Genomic DNA, 19,032 nt, shown 5'->3' on the forward strand with positions numbered 1-19,032 from the left:
AGGACATGATTGTGCGTTGAAAAACAATGAAACAATGACCAAATGGTGCAGCGTGTAGAGAAGCCTTAAGAAGTATTAGTTGAAGTAACCCTACTAAAGATTCCACTTATATGCATCTTCCTATCTCGTAGAGAAAGTTGCTCTGAATTGACAAACGTAGCAACATAGATTGTACATAGACAGATAGCCAATCAGTTTGTAGGTCAGCTCGCACTGCATCTCCCGGCTTGAAACTGTAGGTCCCTCTATTTGTGGAACAACATCAAGACGCACGCCACAAATAAGAGGAGGAGCTTGACCAAACACCCAAAAAGCAATGAGACCACATTTCGCAGTCGGTATGTAATGAATGTCCTGAAGAAGTCATTGGCTTTTAACAAACCCGAAGGAACAACTTGTACGATGGGGAAAGTCGAATCGCTACGAAAAAGAAGATTCCGCAGAATCCACATTGAAAAGACTTCTTGTCTTACCGTACTTTCTGAAATAAATAAATAAATACAGGATCACGCTGCGGTCGGGCGCAATGCAAACTTTGAGCGGCCGATAGGCACAGTTGACAAGCTACCACTACTCGACACACAACACCCCTTGGTCGATACCAAAGCCGCTTTCGATAACAGGAAAATGAGTTGCATCTGCGCCGCGATGCCTGAATTTTGGAACATTTTGCAATGACGATAAAGAAGCGATGCCAAAAGGTCTGAAGTTGAGTAAGAGTAAAACGTAAAAAAGCCAGCGTATTCGTGCCTTAACAACCCCGATACTGTTGGCACACAGAGCCCCTCGTCTACTTGGAAACAACGATAACAATGCCAGCTTTTAAATCCAATGAGAATCTTTCTTGTCAACTAGTGCTAATTTAGTCTAAGTAGGCAATTGAACAGTAAAGTTATCTCTCAACGAACAAAAATCACAAATTATAAGTCTTTCTTCATAACCGTTCTGTTGGATAGTAAAGGAACTTAGATGGTAATAACCCTGATGCGACGGTTCTTGGAATATTCGAGAGAAAGATTTTGTGAAGGATTTATGAACCTTTACGGGTTGGCGATGACGAATATCGAAGTCGAATGAACGATGAACTGTACACAGTGTGAATGCCTGCGAGTTAGGATTCAGTAGCCCCGCTGGCTGGATCATATCGTCCGAAAGGGCGCAAACGTATCGGCTTTAAAAGTATTGTCCATCAGAAAAGTTAACCCAACCTATTGTAAATTAATATTGTCTGAAGTTTTGGAGAACCTTTCACTAATACTTCTTAAGACTTCTCTACACGCTGCACCATTTGGTCACTAGTATAATAAATGCTACTAGGATGGGCTCTGAGGTCAAATTCTTTGGCCCTGAGCCCGTTCTGTCACTCCTTTCTGCAGCTATCAAAGTCACGGTTAGCAAACTGGTTACAATTAACTCAGAAGTTAGCTTGGCAGGCTGAGAGAGAGTGCAGATGGAGAAAACTGATGTTACCTGTCATGCCCGACCGACTGTCGGACAGAGCAGAAGGGACTGTAGACAGCTAGTTGGACTGATGACGGGCCTCTTTCTGTGGGCGAAGCACATAGGCTTAGGTAGGCATCACAGACAGTGCACTCTGCCCAGCATTTGCAGAGGAGGATGAGTCGGCGAACCATTTTCTGTGCGTCTACTCGGCTTTCGCTCGAATCAGGCTTGCTACCCTTTGGAACTCATGTGTTAAGAAGCAACCATCTTGACTCTGTGGCACCACATATTTAAAGAAAATTAAAAAGGGAACCCCACTGTAGTATAATGGACTTAATGTTGTCTGAGTGCTATACTTGTAATAAATATTAAATAGTAATAAATGCTGGTATTCAAAAAAGTTTAAATCTGTTCGGTTGAGATATATTATTCAAACGTCTAGTAAAATGTTAAAATTGGTGGTAGACTGGCTACAGGTATCACTAAAGATAAAGATATCATTAATCTATAGGCTCCATGTGTATTGCTCATAAATGTCCTTCCATCGTATTTCATTTAGACTTGGAATACATCTCTTCGACAGAAAAGCTATTCTAAGCATCTGGATCTGTAAGGATTGTTTAGGTATATATATTTCTACATATATATATATATATATAATTCACGCTTATACCCTTTTGTTGGTTATTTAGTCGAGCTACAGCTCCTCCTCCTCTTATTTGTGGAGTGCCTCTTGATGTTTTTCGACAAATAGTGGGACCTTCAGAAATACACTCAGAGGCTTACCTTTGGTAGCCGTTATTAGAAAAAACTTCTATGTATCATTTGGTATTTCATAACCGGGGTTTCGTACCCGGCACTACCGAATGGTGGGTTAAGTACTTATTTGGAATTCAACACCCATTAACATCCATGTGCCATTAACCCATAGTCATAATCGCAAGTTTCAAGAATTTCGTAATTTTGTAACATCTATACGTACGTACATAAGAATAGCAAGACAAAAGTATGAGACAATAGTCTTATGGTCTCTTGGCCGAAGCAGCAAACAATTTCAATAATGAGCCAGATACCAGTGGGAACGAAAGTACAACGGGACAGCAACTGGAACGTCATCATCAACAGTATCAACGGCACCAACAACAACCGCATGCAATCAACAATAAGGACAACCAAACGGATATGGCAAATAGTTTGCTAAAGCCGACAAATTGTGGTAGCTTGCATGCAGTAAATGCATTAGAAGACTGGCTTGGAGGGTGATCTTGATGATGGTGTTGGAGCAGCGAAGAGTTGCTGGTGATATTGGCGCTGCCTGCAGGTGGTATGCGAGCAAAAGTCGTTATAAGTCATTTAAAATGCAGACATGTAAGTTGATTTTTTTCTTAACATTTCCTCTGGTTTTTGAGTATTTGGGATTCATTCTTTGTTAATGTGTGCATAAGTATGTGTGTGTGTGTGTGTGTTGGTTTTGTTTTCAATTTGCGTTTTGCTTCTGTTACATGCTATAATTTAGTAGTCTCCGTTTTTGGATGATAAGTGCACACATACACGCAGTTGTACCACAGAACTGGCAAAGACTGAAAATATACATCAGGCGGCGGATAGTTGGGGAGTGGGTGCCATAAAACACGATTGTAATTTAAAAATGTTTTATGTGCCTTAATTACATCTGACGGCGAGTGTATGTATGTACGTTTCTGTATATGAGTGTGTGTGTGTGTATAAGTGCATAGCTACATACATAGTTTCCAGGCTATCCAGCTGACAGACTGCCCGCTTCCAAATGCCTAGAGCGTTTGGATTGCTGGCGAATCCCCGACTGTCGAACTAACTACTAAACTTGAGTGAGTTAACTGAGCCCAGTTGGCTAGTTTTTATTGTTCTATTGCTGATCGTGAGATTCGCTATTGCATTTCCTGCATATGCACATTCCCAGCATCGGCGCATACTTAAAATAGGTATTTTTTGTTATTGACGTTTTCAATATACACTTACATATACAGATACCCATCACTGTTGCCTAGTAGTGTACTTCTTAGTAGGCTTATTGAATATTTGATGCATTGCTATTTGATTTTTTAATGTGTTGTACTTTAAAAGACATCATAAACAATGGGGAACTGCGATCTTCATGCATTTGCCTGAATAGTAGTCAACAACAGCATATTAAACGAGCACATTCTGAAAGACGGCTCTGTGCTGATCTGTTGTTGTATGGACATACTCGTATTATTTGCCTGCTGCTGGTGGGCTGAATACCTGGCGAAATACCTCCGTAAACGTTCTTCCATGCAAATGCAAGTAATGCGGGCGGACAGCTAACTGAAAGCAACGACTTATGGGCGCCTCAGCTGACAGATTGTCCACTTAGCTAAGCTCTAAGTGTGACTACGTGTAGGTAATGGCTTATTATATTTAACACTAGATTTACCAGCTGTGCGAATATACCTATTTATACCAAAACCATATAAAATGAGTGGTCTTTAAAAGAATTGCTTAGCGAGGTTTCCAGCTTTGATTTAACTTTAAAAGTGGCAAAATAAGTTGAATAATGTTCATTGTAATACAAAAACATATTTATGGACAATATCAATTAATAATAACAACAACATAGGTATGCAAATTCGATTTTCTAAATACGCAGAATGGTCCCTTTCATTCCGTTTCATTTATTTTGCCAATAGCTGAGCCTGGTTCTACCCTATGATCAGAAAGTACTTGGGATGTTTAAATAAAACAAAACAGAGTTAAATTTCACGCAAATTTATTTTATCTCCTTCAAAATATGACTCGTCTGAAGCAACGCACATATGCCAACGTTTAACCCAGTTCTCCATGCACCCCTAGTAGGCCGACGAAGGGATGACCTTCAACTCGTTCGACGCACTCTCTTTGATCTCCTCTATCGACTGAAATCTCCATCCACGAAATTGTAACTCCAACTTGGGCAACCAAAAGAAGTCGCACGGGGTCATACCAGGTGCATACGGTGCTTGCACGATGATATTTACTTGGTGTTTGCTCAAATAATCTAGCACAATTTTGGGCTTGATGTGATGGCGCGTTATCATCATGCTAAAACCAAGAATTGTTTGCCCACATTTTCGGCCGTTTGCGACGTACAGCATCTCCCAAACGCCAAAAACCAAAACGGATAAATAATATTCTTTGTTGACTGTCTGGCCCGATGGAAGGTAGTCATGGTGCACTACGCCTTGGCAATCGAAGAAAATAGTCAACATCGCCTTCCCGGTACTTTTTGATCATAGGGTAAATATAATATAAAAGATAAGTTGAAGCAAAGGGCCGCCACACGTCCGGCTTCACAATCATGGTTTTATAGCATTTATATCTTTTACCCCAAAAAATTGTTGTAGTACTATCACTCGTAGTACTTGTAGTGTGATCCTCTTGCCAGAAAAATGTGAAACACAGATGGCGCTGCTAGCAGTAAGAAGGCGTTGTTCCCAAGCAACGACAGTTGGGCATTCCCATTACTTAGAACTGGTAGCGGCAAGCAGATCACATACCCTGTCAGAAATCAAAATAATAGATTAACGAAACCAACGCAAGACTGAGTCTTGTCGAGGAGTGAACAAGGGGGGAAAAAAACTATCACTCGTTAAACTGCTCCAGTGCATTTTTTTACATAGAAACTTGCACTCTTCCAACTTATTTTGACTGGTAGTGGTATAAATGTCAGTAACAAAAAATATATTTATTACGAATATATATAAAATAATATAAAGCTCATAAAACTGATTTTTTAGTTATAGCTACAAAAGTCATCATATCATTGCGGAAAGAAAGAAGAAGAATTTTCAATCATTTTGACGAGACTGGTAAATCTAGTGTTAAAGCAATCAATTTTTGGTTCTTCTTTGCTTTATTTATGCGCACTCGGCGTACACATGCGTTACTTACGATCATTAAGATAGGAAACGAGAATTGGATTCGTTTGTTTCTTTGACTTTAAAATACCCTTCTTTTCAATCCTAATCGAGTAGTAGAATTGCAGTGGCTGTTTATAAAAAAGTGTACATACATGCATATGTATTCGCTAAAACTAAAAATGGTAAAAAAATATTTTATGCCACTTTGGATACGAGTATTTGAGGTTATATATTTAAGGAAAGGAGGTTATGTGAATGGTCTTACCCAATATAGTTTCTATAAAACATTAAACGGCTTTCGTGATCGGGTCAGTATTGTGTGTGGCCTGCATTCATTAGATCCCTAGTTCAATGTGTACTGTGGGTATGACATCAATGAATAAAGAACATTTTCGCTAAGAGCGGCCCCGGCTTGGCAGACAATGGCAAGCCGCCGTTTCCAGTTTCTCCTAAAACATATTTGTTTGCTCATAGTAGAAACAAACTGAAACTTTGTCTTTCGCACTAACGATAACTTTTCCTTAGATATTGTTTTTCATTAAGGCTGACTAATTGAAACGATTAATTTTTTTATGAGAAGCTTTCTTACAGCAGAAACGAACTCGAAAGATTGCATTTACTTGCGGAGCTATGCTCAATATTAGAAAAAAACTTTTCTGCAATCGGTTTATGTACAGAGTGTGTGTTAAAGCCATGCTCCACCGAATAGAGCCTACGGTTGTTGCCTTACTTTTAAAATAATAACACCACGAAACATTTCTATGGTATAATATTTAGTTATTATAAGGGTAATAGTTTGCACCAATCCAATGTGACGTATTTTCATTTATTGAACGAAATTTGATTGAGAAGATCCTACGTAGTATATTTTTAATGCTAACTGTGAATAGATGCCAGATTTGAAAACACAAGCATGAAATACCAAAATGATAGAAAAGGGTTTTTCTAATGGCGGTCCCTCCTCATTGACAATAGTAAACTCCCAAGTGTATTCTGTTCCATGAAAAAGCAACTCATAAAAGAAAAGTGTGCGTTTGCAGGCGGGCTAAAACTCTAGGTCCCTTCCTTTGTGGAATACTTCGATACGCATACCACAAATAGGAGGATGAGCTTGGTCGAATAACCAAGAAAAGTATAAAGAGAAGTATATTATTGTCTCGATAAATGGCTCTAGTCTGACAGTGACATTTCACACTAAAAAATTCTTTTGTTGTATTTTTTGTTTCATCCTATTGTGATCTACAGGGTGTTAACAATGGAAGTCAAGAAGGAGAAAATTTGGTACATTTTACAGTTTTTCTTTGATAAAGGTGACAATGCAAGCCAGCCCGCTGATATTGTGAATAGTGTTTATGGTGCCGATACTGTAACAGCCAATTACGTGTTACAGCTAATTTTGGTTTCGTCGATTCTGTTCAGACATTTTGGTATTAACAAAATATTTATACACACACAGTAGCACTAGTAAAAGCGCTAAGAAGTTGAAACATTTAACGACTGATCGATTTATAATTTATTCCATTAAGTAGATAACCGATAAATAATTGGCAGCAGTGGATCGAGATACTTGAATTCGATTTATGGTATGTAAATATTAATTTACACCTTATACACATTTTTGGTATTAACAAAAATGTCGATAAAATCACAGAAATAATCGAAGTTGACCGGCTTATTAGTAATGGATTTCTTTTCCCCCAAATTAATATAGGTATAACTGTGAATAGTGGGCCTTCGGCTAATTTAAATTTTTCAATAGCTTCTGCTTTATCAAAGTTGTTGCAATTTCTAAACTATATCAGTAACGAAATCATTCTTATGGGATTTTTCATTTTGTTACTTACTTACATCACATTCAATATGAACGACTCAAATTAAAATTCGTAAACAAAAAAAAAAAAACAAAAACAAAAAAAAATAATGCGGAAAAAAATTAAGAACGGTTCTTCTGAACGCGAGCAAACGGTCAGGTGGTAACAAGAATTAGGTAAACAAAATACTTTGTCACCGCAAGCTTTATTAGGTCAACCTGTCCACTTTTTCAGCTTTCAAAAAAGCTTGAATAAATGCATAATAATGATAGTAGAATTTTGTAGGTTGAAGTGAGAGCACTGAGTCGAAACGAAGCAATAAAGTGAATTTATACAAAATATTATTGAATGAATGAACGATCAGTATGGGCCACACGTACGAGGCACACTAAAAAGTGTTTACAATTCCATTGAGTACAGATTACTACATTGCTTTGGGCTCTTTTTAATCTGTTACACAAACGTGTGATGTTATAAATTATGCAGCTACAATTTGTGCTACTTTTATTTGGTTTATCTCGTGTAAAAAAAAACAGGAAATAAACAAGAAATTCGGTTCAAGCCTAATTAATAACGAATGATTCACATAAAACCACAAACGCAAAGGGACGGTAATGATGAATAAGTACATATATGTACATATGTGTGGGCATATGAGACGATTAAGAAATTTATTCTACACAGTAGCACTAATAAAAGCGCTAAGAAGTTGAAAAATTTAACGACTGATCGATTTATAATTTATTCCATTAAGTAGATAACCGATAAATAATTGGCAGCAGTGGATTGAGATACTTCAACTCGATTTATGGTATGTAAATATTAATTTACACCTTGTACACATGGGACTTCACGAAAAGTAGAAGCACATGAATGCAAGTGGAATCAGGTAAAAAGTGATATATTCGGTTCGGACAGAGCTTTATACACACGCGCACATTTCAAACTTTGTCATGTTTACGGATGGGTCAAAGTTGGACGGAAGAGTTGGTGGAGGAATATTCTGCGAGGAGTTCTCCATTAAGCTCAACTTAAGGCTTCCGGAGCACTGTAATAATTTTCAAGCAGAGCTAGCCGCAATTAGGGAAGCAGTTAATCGGTTGCTTACTGGATGAAAATACCTACTTCGACAGCTAAGCGGCAATTAGGGACTTTGGCTCGTTGTTTGTGCGTTCAAAATTAGTCGGGGAATGTCTGACGTCTCTCTCAATTGCAACCAAATACTTCGATATTAGGTTTATTTGGGTTCCCGGTCACAGCGGCATAGAGGGAAACTGATGGTCTGATGAGCTGGCTGGATGACATGAATTGGAAAACGAGAGGAATGGGGTTCCATTGATAACCTGTGGTATGCTCCTGAAAAGATGGGCCTCGCATCAACTCAACGAGCGCTGGGCTAGTGCGCAAACGTGCCAAGTCTCGAGATACTTCTGGGCACGGGTAGATTGAGGGCGCTCGAGGAAACTTCTAACGCTAACAAAACCGCAATTCTCGAAGACGGTAGGTATCTTTACCGAACATTGTCCGCTAACTGTCCATGCGGTGAGATTTGGGATTGCCTCAAGTCCATTCTACAGAAGCTATGATATTTGGAGTACGAGGAGAAATCATCTCAGGACTTTCTTCTCTGCTGCTTGTGGTAGAGCAAAGATTTAGCCATTTGGGCTCTCACTTTTTTGCTACACCTACGGATATTGGGGTTTAAATATCACACACCTGATGAAATTCATCATTAGTTTGAAGCGGTAATTAGCCACGATTGGTCGTCATCCACTAATCCAAAGCTCCTTCTTCCTATTTCCACCTCTTTAGTTCTTTTCGTTTTGCTTTGCGACTTTTATTCGAAGAATAGCTGTGCAGCCCCTACATTCCTTAGCAGGTTTTTTTTTTAGTTTACTTAGTACTGGGAATTTGTTCACTCATACGGAAGAGTTGTCAAAGTGGAATCTGATAGAATTTGTTCGTAAAAGTCTAAGGTATTGATGATAAAGTAAATAAAATAAGGATATTAAATCACTTTACAAATACAAATGTTGCAAGTAAACCACTTAGGGTGTATATGTATATAATTGGCGCGTATACCCTTATTTGGGTGTTTGACCGAGCTCCTCCTCCTATTTGTGGTGTGCGTCTTGATGTTGTTCCACAAATAGAGGGACCTACAGTTTCAAGCCGACTCCGAACGGCAGATATTTTTATGAGGAGCTTTTTCATGACACTCGGAGATTTACCATTGCCTGCCGAGGTGCGACCGCTATTAGAAAAATGCTTTTATTAATTTTGGTTTCACCGAGATTCTAACCAAAGTCCTCTCTGTGAATTCCGAATAGTAATCACGCACCAACCCATTCGGCTACGGCGGTCGCCACTTAGGGTTAGTGTACAAAAATAAAACTTTTTTGAAAACTAAACACACACGACTCGAGTTTAGTCTTTACAATTTTGTGACTGATTTAGGTTGACCAACTTGTTTTTACATGCATTGCATTAAGCGCAATTTAATAACCGCTCTCGTTATGTCAATATTATTTTATTAACTTATTAATACCCACCCGTTAAGATCTACACGGACGAATCTAAAATGGATACCGGTACAGGATCAGGGCTATATTCCGAAGAGCTTTTCATGAGTGAGTCCTGTAAACTGTTGGATAACAGTAGTGTTTTTCAAGCGGAAATAAAGCTATTCATGAAGCCCTAATATGGTTAGAGATAAATAGAATATCTTCAAAAGATATCCCCATTCTATCAGATAGCCATGCTGCCCTACGACACAATCTCTTAATGAGATGGCTAAATCGCATCGTATTATCTTATGCAGGGTTCCAGCCCACAGAGATATACCAGGGAACCGTTGGGCTGACCGACTTGCAAGAGAAGGAACCTGTATGCCAAACGTAAATAATTTTATGCGGGTACCTCTCGCAACTTGTAAGCTTCTTGTAATGAACGCACTAATCAGTTTTGTAAATCACAGATGGATTAGTGCTAATACCTGTGAAATTGCTAGGTAAATATGACCAAGGCAAAATTTACATATATCCATGAATATTATAAAATTGAGTTGACTTCAAATTAGAACCTTAGTAGGGGCTCTCACAAAACATTGTCTCATAGGAAATCATGCAAGGAGATTAGGCGTTTCCATGTATGATTTCTGTCATAGCTGCATGAATGAGAAGGAGTAGGAAACAATTCAACACCTTTTTTGCACATGTCCGGCTCTAGCCAGAAGCAGGAACCGATATTTAAGATCCTACTTCTTTATGAATATAGATAATCTATATACTTTAGGCATCAATAATCTTTTACGCTTTGTTCAAAGTTCAGGACGGTTCAATCTAGAAGCGGAAATGTAGCCCAGCCTCTGCGGCTCTCAACAGACCACTGTTCCTACGTGCGATGCGAAAGCCAAACCTAACCTAACCTAACTTATGAATATTACTATTTTAAATAATAGTGAAGTATTCTTCTGAGATATTCTGCGGATATTCGCATTCGCATTCACAATAAGCGACGTGGAACTTTTGCGAATGCGATTGTGTTGCAAGTCGTGACGCGCTGAAGCCAGTTTTTGTTTTTTAAATAAGGCGCTCAAATTCCAAAAATACATCGTCAAAAGCCTTTTATTTTACGATAAAAAGCCCATCAGAAACCTTGAAAGCAGATACTTAAATTTAGTATTTAGTCCAATGGTATAATTAATGTTTCTTTACCCTTAAATAAATAATTGCAAGAGTTCGGAATTTGATCAGATTAAAAATGCAAATGCAGTATGCTGTAAAACGAATATTTTTCTTATCGCTCTAAAATGAGCATAACAATAAAATACTGAACCAAATATTTGCATTCATAGATCTTGAAGCATAGTAAATTCGTTCCTACTTAAATATTCCATGAGGCATTTCTGCTCCTGTATTTCTAGTGCACTTTTGTCAGTGTCGCAAAATAAATTGCTGGGTGATGAAAGCATATTTACAAAAAAATTATTTACTTCCATACACGAATTAATTCTCATAATTGTCATACGGGTCCTTGTTGAACGTCTAACCATAAGAAGTGCACGGCAAGAAGAAAAAATACTTCAAATTGTAACCATTTCAAAATTCGCTCAAAAAAGCGCAGAGCTTTTTTTCTTCAAATTCTGTAATGAAATTTTTTCGGGAAGAATCTGGAAAAAAAATCGACCAACGTGGCTGTGATTGTGGGTACCCATTAACCAGCAGGCATTTTCATTTCAGCTGCGTAACGTACTCGCAAACGACAAGATCTGACACGTTATCCCACAATTCCGCAGGCGCATGTTTTTATCTCAATAATTTTATTAGACAGTATAGGTATTACCTTTTGTTAAAGATTTTCTTTGTTGTGCAAGAAAATTTATTTAGTAATTTTTAAATTTTCCAATTTTTCATTAACCAAATTATTTTTAAAAAATACTTGACATCCGCATCCGAATTGTTATCCGCGGATATCTAAAACCACACATTCGCAACATCTCTAGTATGGAGGCTTGGAGCAGCGTGAGAATTTATGATGTGAGCTTATTTATGACACTGGGAAGCATTCTTGCGAGCATATATACGTATGCAAAGATACGAGTGGAACGCACACATGCACGTATGTGCACCTATGCGTGTTAACCACATTATATTACACCCGACTGCCAACTGCCGACAGCCGCCGGGTGATTTAAGGTGTTGCACATGCCCAACACGTATACGAGTATGGCTACCGGTTAGCTGCCAGTTGTTGGTGTAGTAATTTAAATAGAGCGAACAAACGCCTTAGAACAAAATGGAATTAGTAAATTAAAATTCCCGTACGTGCATAGCGTACTACATACTTACATATCTACGTATCTTAGTTAAGCAAGTGCACAAGTATAACTTTGGAAGGTTCAACGCCCCATGGCGTTTTTCGCAATCTCTGCGATTTTTGTTTAATTTCTGCTACAATATATTTAAAAATTTCAACCTGCTATATAATATAAACTGTTTGCTGACTAACGGATCGGCTGGTGGGTTTATTGAATTTACGCACGCCTAAACCCAGCGACCAAGCAGCGAAGCATAAAGATAATACAAATACAGCTAAAGAGATGTAGATGAGCGCCTAGATAGATACGTAAAAACATATGTATGTGCATTGGCAGCTACAATTATAAGACTACAGGCAACGGCAACATCTAACTCAAATAAATAGAAACGTGGTTGTTGTTGTCGTCACAGTTGTTGCTGCTGCCTCAATTATGCTACGTTGATTCTTGAACTCATTCTAGAATATTTGTTATTGTTGCGGCCATTGACGCTTTTGGGCGTGCTCAATTACCGTTAATTTTCTCTTTAGCTTTATGTAATACATGGTAATTTGCTGCGGTTCAAAAAACAATTCATTCATAAAATCGAAAGCCAATGCATAATGGAGTAGTTTAAACAGATTGCTGACATGCAAGGGTTACTCGGGAAAGAAGAAGAATCAGCAAGTGAAAAAATAAAAATAAGTAACAATGCTGTAGACTGCGGCTTTTTTCGTCTTTTTATCTTTCTTTGTTTACTCTGCTCGAGAGCATAGGGCCTCGACAATACTCAGTCTTGCGTTGGTTTTAGTAAAACAGCGCTAACTGAGCTGGTATCGATGGTGATAAGTCAATTAAATAAAACAACGAAAATTCAAGTTTATTGGGCAATCTTTATAATTTTTGTAAGAAACCATTCATGATTTTTTAAAGATAGTCCTTTTCAAATGTTGGCCGCAACTGTACCATAATTCGGCCATCCGTAAACTCCAATTTTGAATGACTCGCTGGAGGACTAAGGTCGGTATATCGTGAATAACTTTGGTAATGTTGGTTTCCAATGCCTCAATCGTCGCTAATTTATCCACAAAGCATTTAGACTTCACCTATTTATTTATCACACGATCTTGGTGGATAATCCACTGATCATACGAAAATGCTCGCTCACATTTTTTTTAGATCTGCAAATAGCCAGTAGTCACTGGGAGCCAAATTTGGTGAATACGGTAGGTATGGGAACAATTCGAAGTTCAGTATATGTAGTTTTGCCATTGATTTGCTTGACTTGTGACACGGTGCATTGTTTTGGTGAAACACATTTTTTTCTTTCCCATATGACGACGTTTCTTTGAAATTTCAAACGCTCCACTAACGCTATATAATATTCACTGTTGATAGTCTTTCCCTTCCCAAGATAGTCGGTGGATATTATACCACGCACATCCCATAATACCGAGGCTATAGCCATTCTAGCCGATTGATTGGACGAGGTTCACCTATTGCTGTCCACTCAGATGACGATCGTTTTGATTCCAGAGTGCAGTGATGGATTCCTATTTCATTCATTGTCACATATCGATGCAAAATTTTGGCTTATTATGTCATGGCCAAACACTGCTGAGAATCATCAACACGTTCTTGTTTTTGGTCAAAAGTGAGCAAACGTAGGGCCCACTTTGAACAAAACTTTCTTATAGTCAAGCAATATAAAGCCAATGCTTTCCTTTGATATCTAACTCACGCAACTTCGCTTTTCAATCATTCAAAACGATTTTATGGATTTATTTGAAGTTTTCCGATTTACCGTCTCATTTGGATGACCACTGCGTTGTGCATCATCGGTGTCTCTACGACCATGTTTGAAGTCAGCAAACCATTCTTTTATTGTTTCTGTTGGAGTAGAGTATCCATAACACCTTTCAAGCCATTGCTTTGCTTGAACGGTATTTTTCCCATCAAGAAGCAGTGTAAAACTAAAACATGAAATTCTTTTTCAACCATTATTTTGAAAATAATAAAAGTAGCGTCACTCTTAAGCCACTAACTAACGAACTAATGGATAGAATATCGTAAAATTTTTATTTTATTGTTGCAACAACAACTTTAAGGTTAGTATTAACAGGAAAAGAGGTGAACGCAATAAAACTAGTGTCATCTATGTGTTAGGCCCGGGTCTTTTCAGCCCATGTGTTGGACATTAGAATGCTACTAAACTAAAGAATTTTGAATTTTATTAAACTGAAGCGTCATTTTACTAGAAATGCGTAGAACAGAAAATATTTTTTTCTAGGACAGATTCCTCGAAATATTTCCAAGTTCCATAATTTAATATGCATTACAACTGAAATCATATGATATATATTAAAAAAAAACTTTTTACAAGTAACCACAATGAGAACTACAATAATAAATAGAAAAACGAATTCTTTCTCAAAATAATGAAAAATATGTAGTAATGAGCTTTGGTAAAAATTTGTAGTTGGTGTATAGACAATAAGTTGATGAGCCTCTGGCGATACTCACACAGCCTTAAAATAACTGTGCAAAATATGGAAACTGAAGTATAGTTAGTGAAAGTTAGTGTACATAATTATCTAATAAACAGTTAGTGCTAACGCCCGAAAATGTAGAGAAGGCTAATTATATAACAATAAATGTTTCTTGTGAGAAAATCTTTTAATTAACGAAAAAACGGGATACCAGTTACAAATATCGTATGTATGCATGTATTTGTAGAAAAAGATTAAAATACACATACGAGGTTGTATGTAAAGTAGTATATTACTAGGGCTCTACATAAGTGTGAGAATAGTTAACTTGGAGATTGAAATGATTTCATCACAAGATTCGCATTTATGGTACAGATAAAACCGATTTATGGGGCTTCCTGGCCAAAGAACCAAAATAATATAAATTTGTAACTAAATCATGCGCATTTAATTCCCTTGTAATAATTGGGCATATTTTGGTAATTTCGCCATGGTCGCCACATTTATAACTCACAGGGTTTACTTGAGTTTCTTCTTCAGCTTGATGTGCTATTATTAATGTTAATAATGCAAAGGCCATAATTTAGTTTGAAAAATTACTTTTACTCAAATCAAAGTAAAAAATGTGTGAAAATAATACAAAGCTAAGAATCACTTTATTTTTGCTCAATATTGCCACCCTTTGCTTTGACATGGCCTTGAAACGGTCCAGAAACGAATCGCAAGCTGTGCGAATGTGACTTGCAGGTATTTTGGCTCACTCGCGGACAATGGCTTTTTCCAGCGCCTCGAGACTGGTGAATCTTTTAGTTCGAACCTTGCTCTCCAAAATAGTGCAAAGAGAATAATCCATCGCATTCGTGTCTGGTGAATTTGAAAGCCATTGTGTGGACCCTATGAAGTTCGGAACGTTGTTTTTTAACAATTCTTGGTTCACTCGAGCTTTGTGAGACGGTGCCGAGTCCTGTTGAATCGTCCATGGTCTACACCGAAATGTTTGTCTGCCCACGGCTTCAAAGCAACCTCCATAATACTCATAATACTTTTCCGATAATATTTTGCATTTACCTTGACGCCAGGATCGATGAAAACAATTGGAGAGCGCCCATCTGCAGCCCAAGCCATTACCTGTGGCGGGTGCTGCCTCCTGGTGGCCAATCGATGACTCAAACTTTCGTATGAGCGGTCGGTCAAATAAACCCTTTTGTTTTGGGAGTTTACGAATTGCTCAATGTGAAAATATTTCTCGTCATAAAACACACTTTCCGGAAATTGACCGCTTTTGGCCAAGCGAAACAAATCTTTTGCTCTCTCAGTCTGACTTGTTGCTACTTTTGTGTGAGATCATGCGCCTTTTGGATCTTGTAAGACTTGACTTTGAGATCATTTTTCAGTATGCGGCGGATGCTGCGGTCACATATTTTCAGTTCTTTCGCCCTTTTATTGGCTCTTCGTCGGGGATTTCGCTCAAGTCGCTTCTTCACTTTTTGAACCATTTCACGTGAAACGCTGCAGTCTTTTGATGGCCACCTCCATGACGTTTCGCGATGCTACCAGTATCATTGTAACGAGTAATGGTGCGATAAACAAAAACTTAATTTCCTTTAAGGTGCTCGAACTCACGAACAATTGCTGGTTGTGATTTTCCTGCCAAATATGCAATCACCCTATTACGTTTGAAATCCATTACTGATTTTTTCGCGTTTATTCTCGGCAAAATGCCTTCGCGCTTGGACTGTCATTTAGCCAACTAATAGACAGCTAATGCCCGTTGAAAGATAAAACTCTTTGCTTCTGGTATGATTTCTAACTTATCTGGGCTTCTGGTGGCTCCTAACTGTAGCCAGCGCATGCTTTAAATAAAAAGGAATAGAATATGTGCAAATTGCGAACTCCTAGAAAATCAACAGTTCATAACATTTAGAAACAGCTTTTATGTTATATACTGATTTGCCAAATGCCAAGGAACAGATTTTTCAGAGAGGAGAGCCGTATATGTTTTACAGGGTAACCTAATTGATCCAATCTGTTAATAAATCATAGGTAGAACATAGGTAAATTGGTATATAACTTTCGGTAGACACTCAGCCTACAAACTGTTTAATGAGTTGTTGTTTATTTATTTCTAACATCTGGAAATATACCGTTAGCTGTATTTTAGCAACACCGATTTCATCTCACAAAATTGATGTTGCCCTAAGAATGTTACGCGTTACGGGTGTGGCCTCAAAAGATATGCCCACATATTATTTGTGGGAAAAAAAATTTAAAAATGCAGCATTTTTGATTATCCGACGACTAGAAAGTGCATATTTATATGTAAGCTAATTGAATTCAAAAACAAAAATTCTCATAGGTATCAAAGTCAGCTTGTCCCGAAATATTCCTACTTATCCTCACCAAAACTGTTTTTATTTATGCTGTGAGGCTCTGCGCGCTCCACTGCTTGTTTGTTTATTACAGCTTTTTATATCACAAGTATTAATTATGATTGACATACAACACCACTTGCAAATATTATGAATCTTCCGCTAGGGCGATTAGTTTTGCGCCACCTTGTATATGCTTGTATATATCGTAAATATACTTCCATATTAACTTTTGTAATTCTTTAATTGCAGATATTTCTTTTTCTGGTGCTAAATTGTGCGTTACAAACAGAAGCACAGCAGCAACGCGAGCCGAGATTGGGCTCTAGATGCCAACATGATATGGATTGCACGGATTTCATTAAGGGCAGCGCCTGCTCGGCGAATGGATATTGCGAATGTGCACCCTACTATGTGCAATACAATGCCACCAGCTGCCTCTCATGTAAGTACTTGTAATGATAACAGATTAACTCCTACTCTTTAAGCCAGTGATTATACTTCCTACTACTTGAGTTAACATCTGCGCTTAAAGTGGTCAACAAAACTTGACCCCGAATGGCATCACAAAAGGAGTCAAGTTTGTCTACTTGACAAACACCAAATACCAAACAAGTTGTACGCTGTGAACTTTTGAAGTATTTACAGCTGACATCAAAAAGCCAATCAGCCAACAAATACTTTCATATGTGTATACAGTAAAATCCGGTTATAATAGACTCTAGAGGACTGCGGCGAACTGTTCATTAGAATCGAGTGTTCATTTTTACAGAATCTAAATTACATACGTGCATCCAAAAATCGAGTTCTTTGTTTAAAATTAAATCTTTTGCCATTTGACATACATAATTCTTTTGTGAAATGATTTCGACTTTGTCAAGTAAGCGAATTTCGTGCAACTATCCTCTTTTTGCGGAAAATATTACTTCAATTTCTTTAAAGAATTTATAGCGTCTTGCTTTTAGTTATAGGTACAGGCTGTTCTAAGTCTGCAATTTCTGAGTCTTCTTAAAGCAGTTCCTCCAATAAATCTTGAACCAGTCATTGTCCCAGTATTTATTTAATTCAAAAAAGTAAAAAATCTACAAAGGATCTTACTGACTAAAACAATAACTTAGAACTTAAGAGTAGAAAGCACCAAAATAAAATTGAATTCAATAAGTTAGGAAACACAGTCCTGGGCAAAGAAAAATAAAGCAAAATACTATTCGAAATCTCGTTGAGTTCTCGCACTAATTGGGCATTTCTTGCGTAATTCGAACTGAAGATCTTAAAGTAAAAAGGAAAAGTAAAAGGAAGTGTTCCAGCAGGTATGAGACGGGATGGGAGTGGAGTAATTTAGGAAAGAAAGATCATATTTAGGAAAACCGTTTGAATATGCAAAATTCTATCAAAAGCAAATTTATGAAGAGGTCTCCAAGAGAATGCAGATATTCAGGCTTTGGACGAACAAAAGTAATTTCACAGTGTAGAGATCTGTGAAATTAGTACCTACTATTTCGATGAACAAAGTCCAACGCAACACATGATTTAGTTATACCGGAATTGATATGGTTAGTGAATAAAAAATAGGCATCGAAGATAACACCATGGTCTTTGATATCTTCAACAGACTGAAGGGAGTACCAATGATATTGTACGACGTTCTTGGATGGTTGAAGTGGCAGTCTGGCACTTCTCAAGTAGCACTAAAGCGCCGCTTTGATACCATTATGAGACCTCCAATAGGCAGATATCTACAGCCAGCCATAGCTGTTGATATAATGGAGAAGATTGATCGGATGATAGGTTGGCGTACGACGTTTTTACTACACTATGAAGTTTGGAGAACGTTACGTGATAACACTTGCTGATATTGAGATGTAGGTGAGACCGGCAATGCCATAAGTACAATCTATTGATCTCTAATTGAACCCCATAAGCACCTTCAGAACTCTTAATCGCAGAGAAAAGTTTTAGGTTGTCCGCGTGAAGTAAGAATCTAGAAAATAAAAAAAAGCTGCCTATATCATTAATAAAAATACAATAACAAAGAGTAAAGGTCTTAAGGTGCTTGCCTGAAGTATGCCAGATAATGGAATAAAGGGAATAGAAGGAACACTCTCTATTGAGACCACGCAGCACCTATTACTTAAATAGGAATTCTGCCACTGCAGAAATATATAGGGGAAGCTAAATATGGCTAGCTTGCAATGGGATACTTTGTCGAATGTTTTGAAAAAATCA

General features: G+C 37.7%; 1 protein-coding gene across 1 annotated transcript in view; it reads left to right on the forward strand.

Moving 5' to 3' along the window:
• Window positions 1–17,130: 17,130 nt before the first annotated feature.
• LOC128861137 (uncharacterized) overlaps window positions 17,131–19,032 on the forward strand; it is a 44,062-nt gene continuing 42,160 nt past the window's right edge. Inside the window, exon 1 of the mRNA XM_054099056.1 lies at window positions 17,131–17,251. Coding sequence (XP_053955031.1) covers window positions 17,149–17,251 — 103 coding nt within the window. The 5' untranslated portion in view covers window positions 17,131–17,148. The remainder of the gene's footprint in view (window positions 17,252–19,032) is intronic.

The sequence above is a fragment of the Anastrepha ludens genome, chromosome 4 (genome assembly GCF_028408465.1).
Source record: "Anastrepha ludens isolate Willacy chromosome 4, idAnaLude1.1, whole genome shotgun sequence".
NCBI lineage: Eukaryota > Metazoa > Arthropoda > Insecta > Diptera > Tephritidae > Anastrepha > Anastrepha ludens.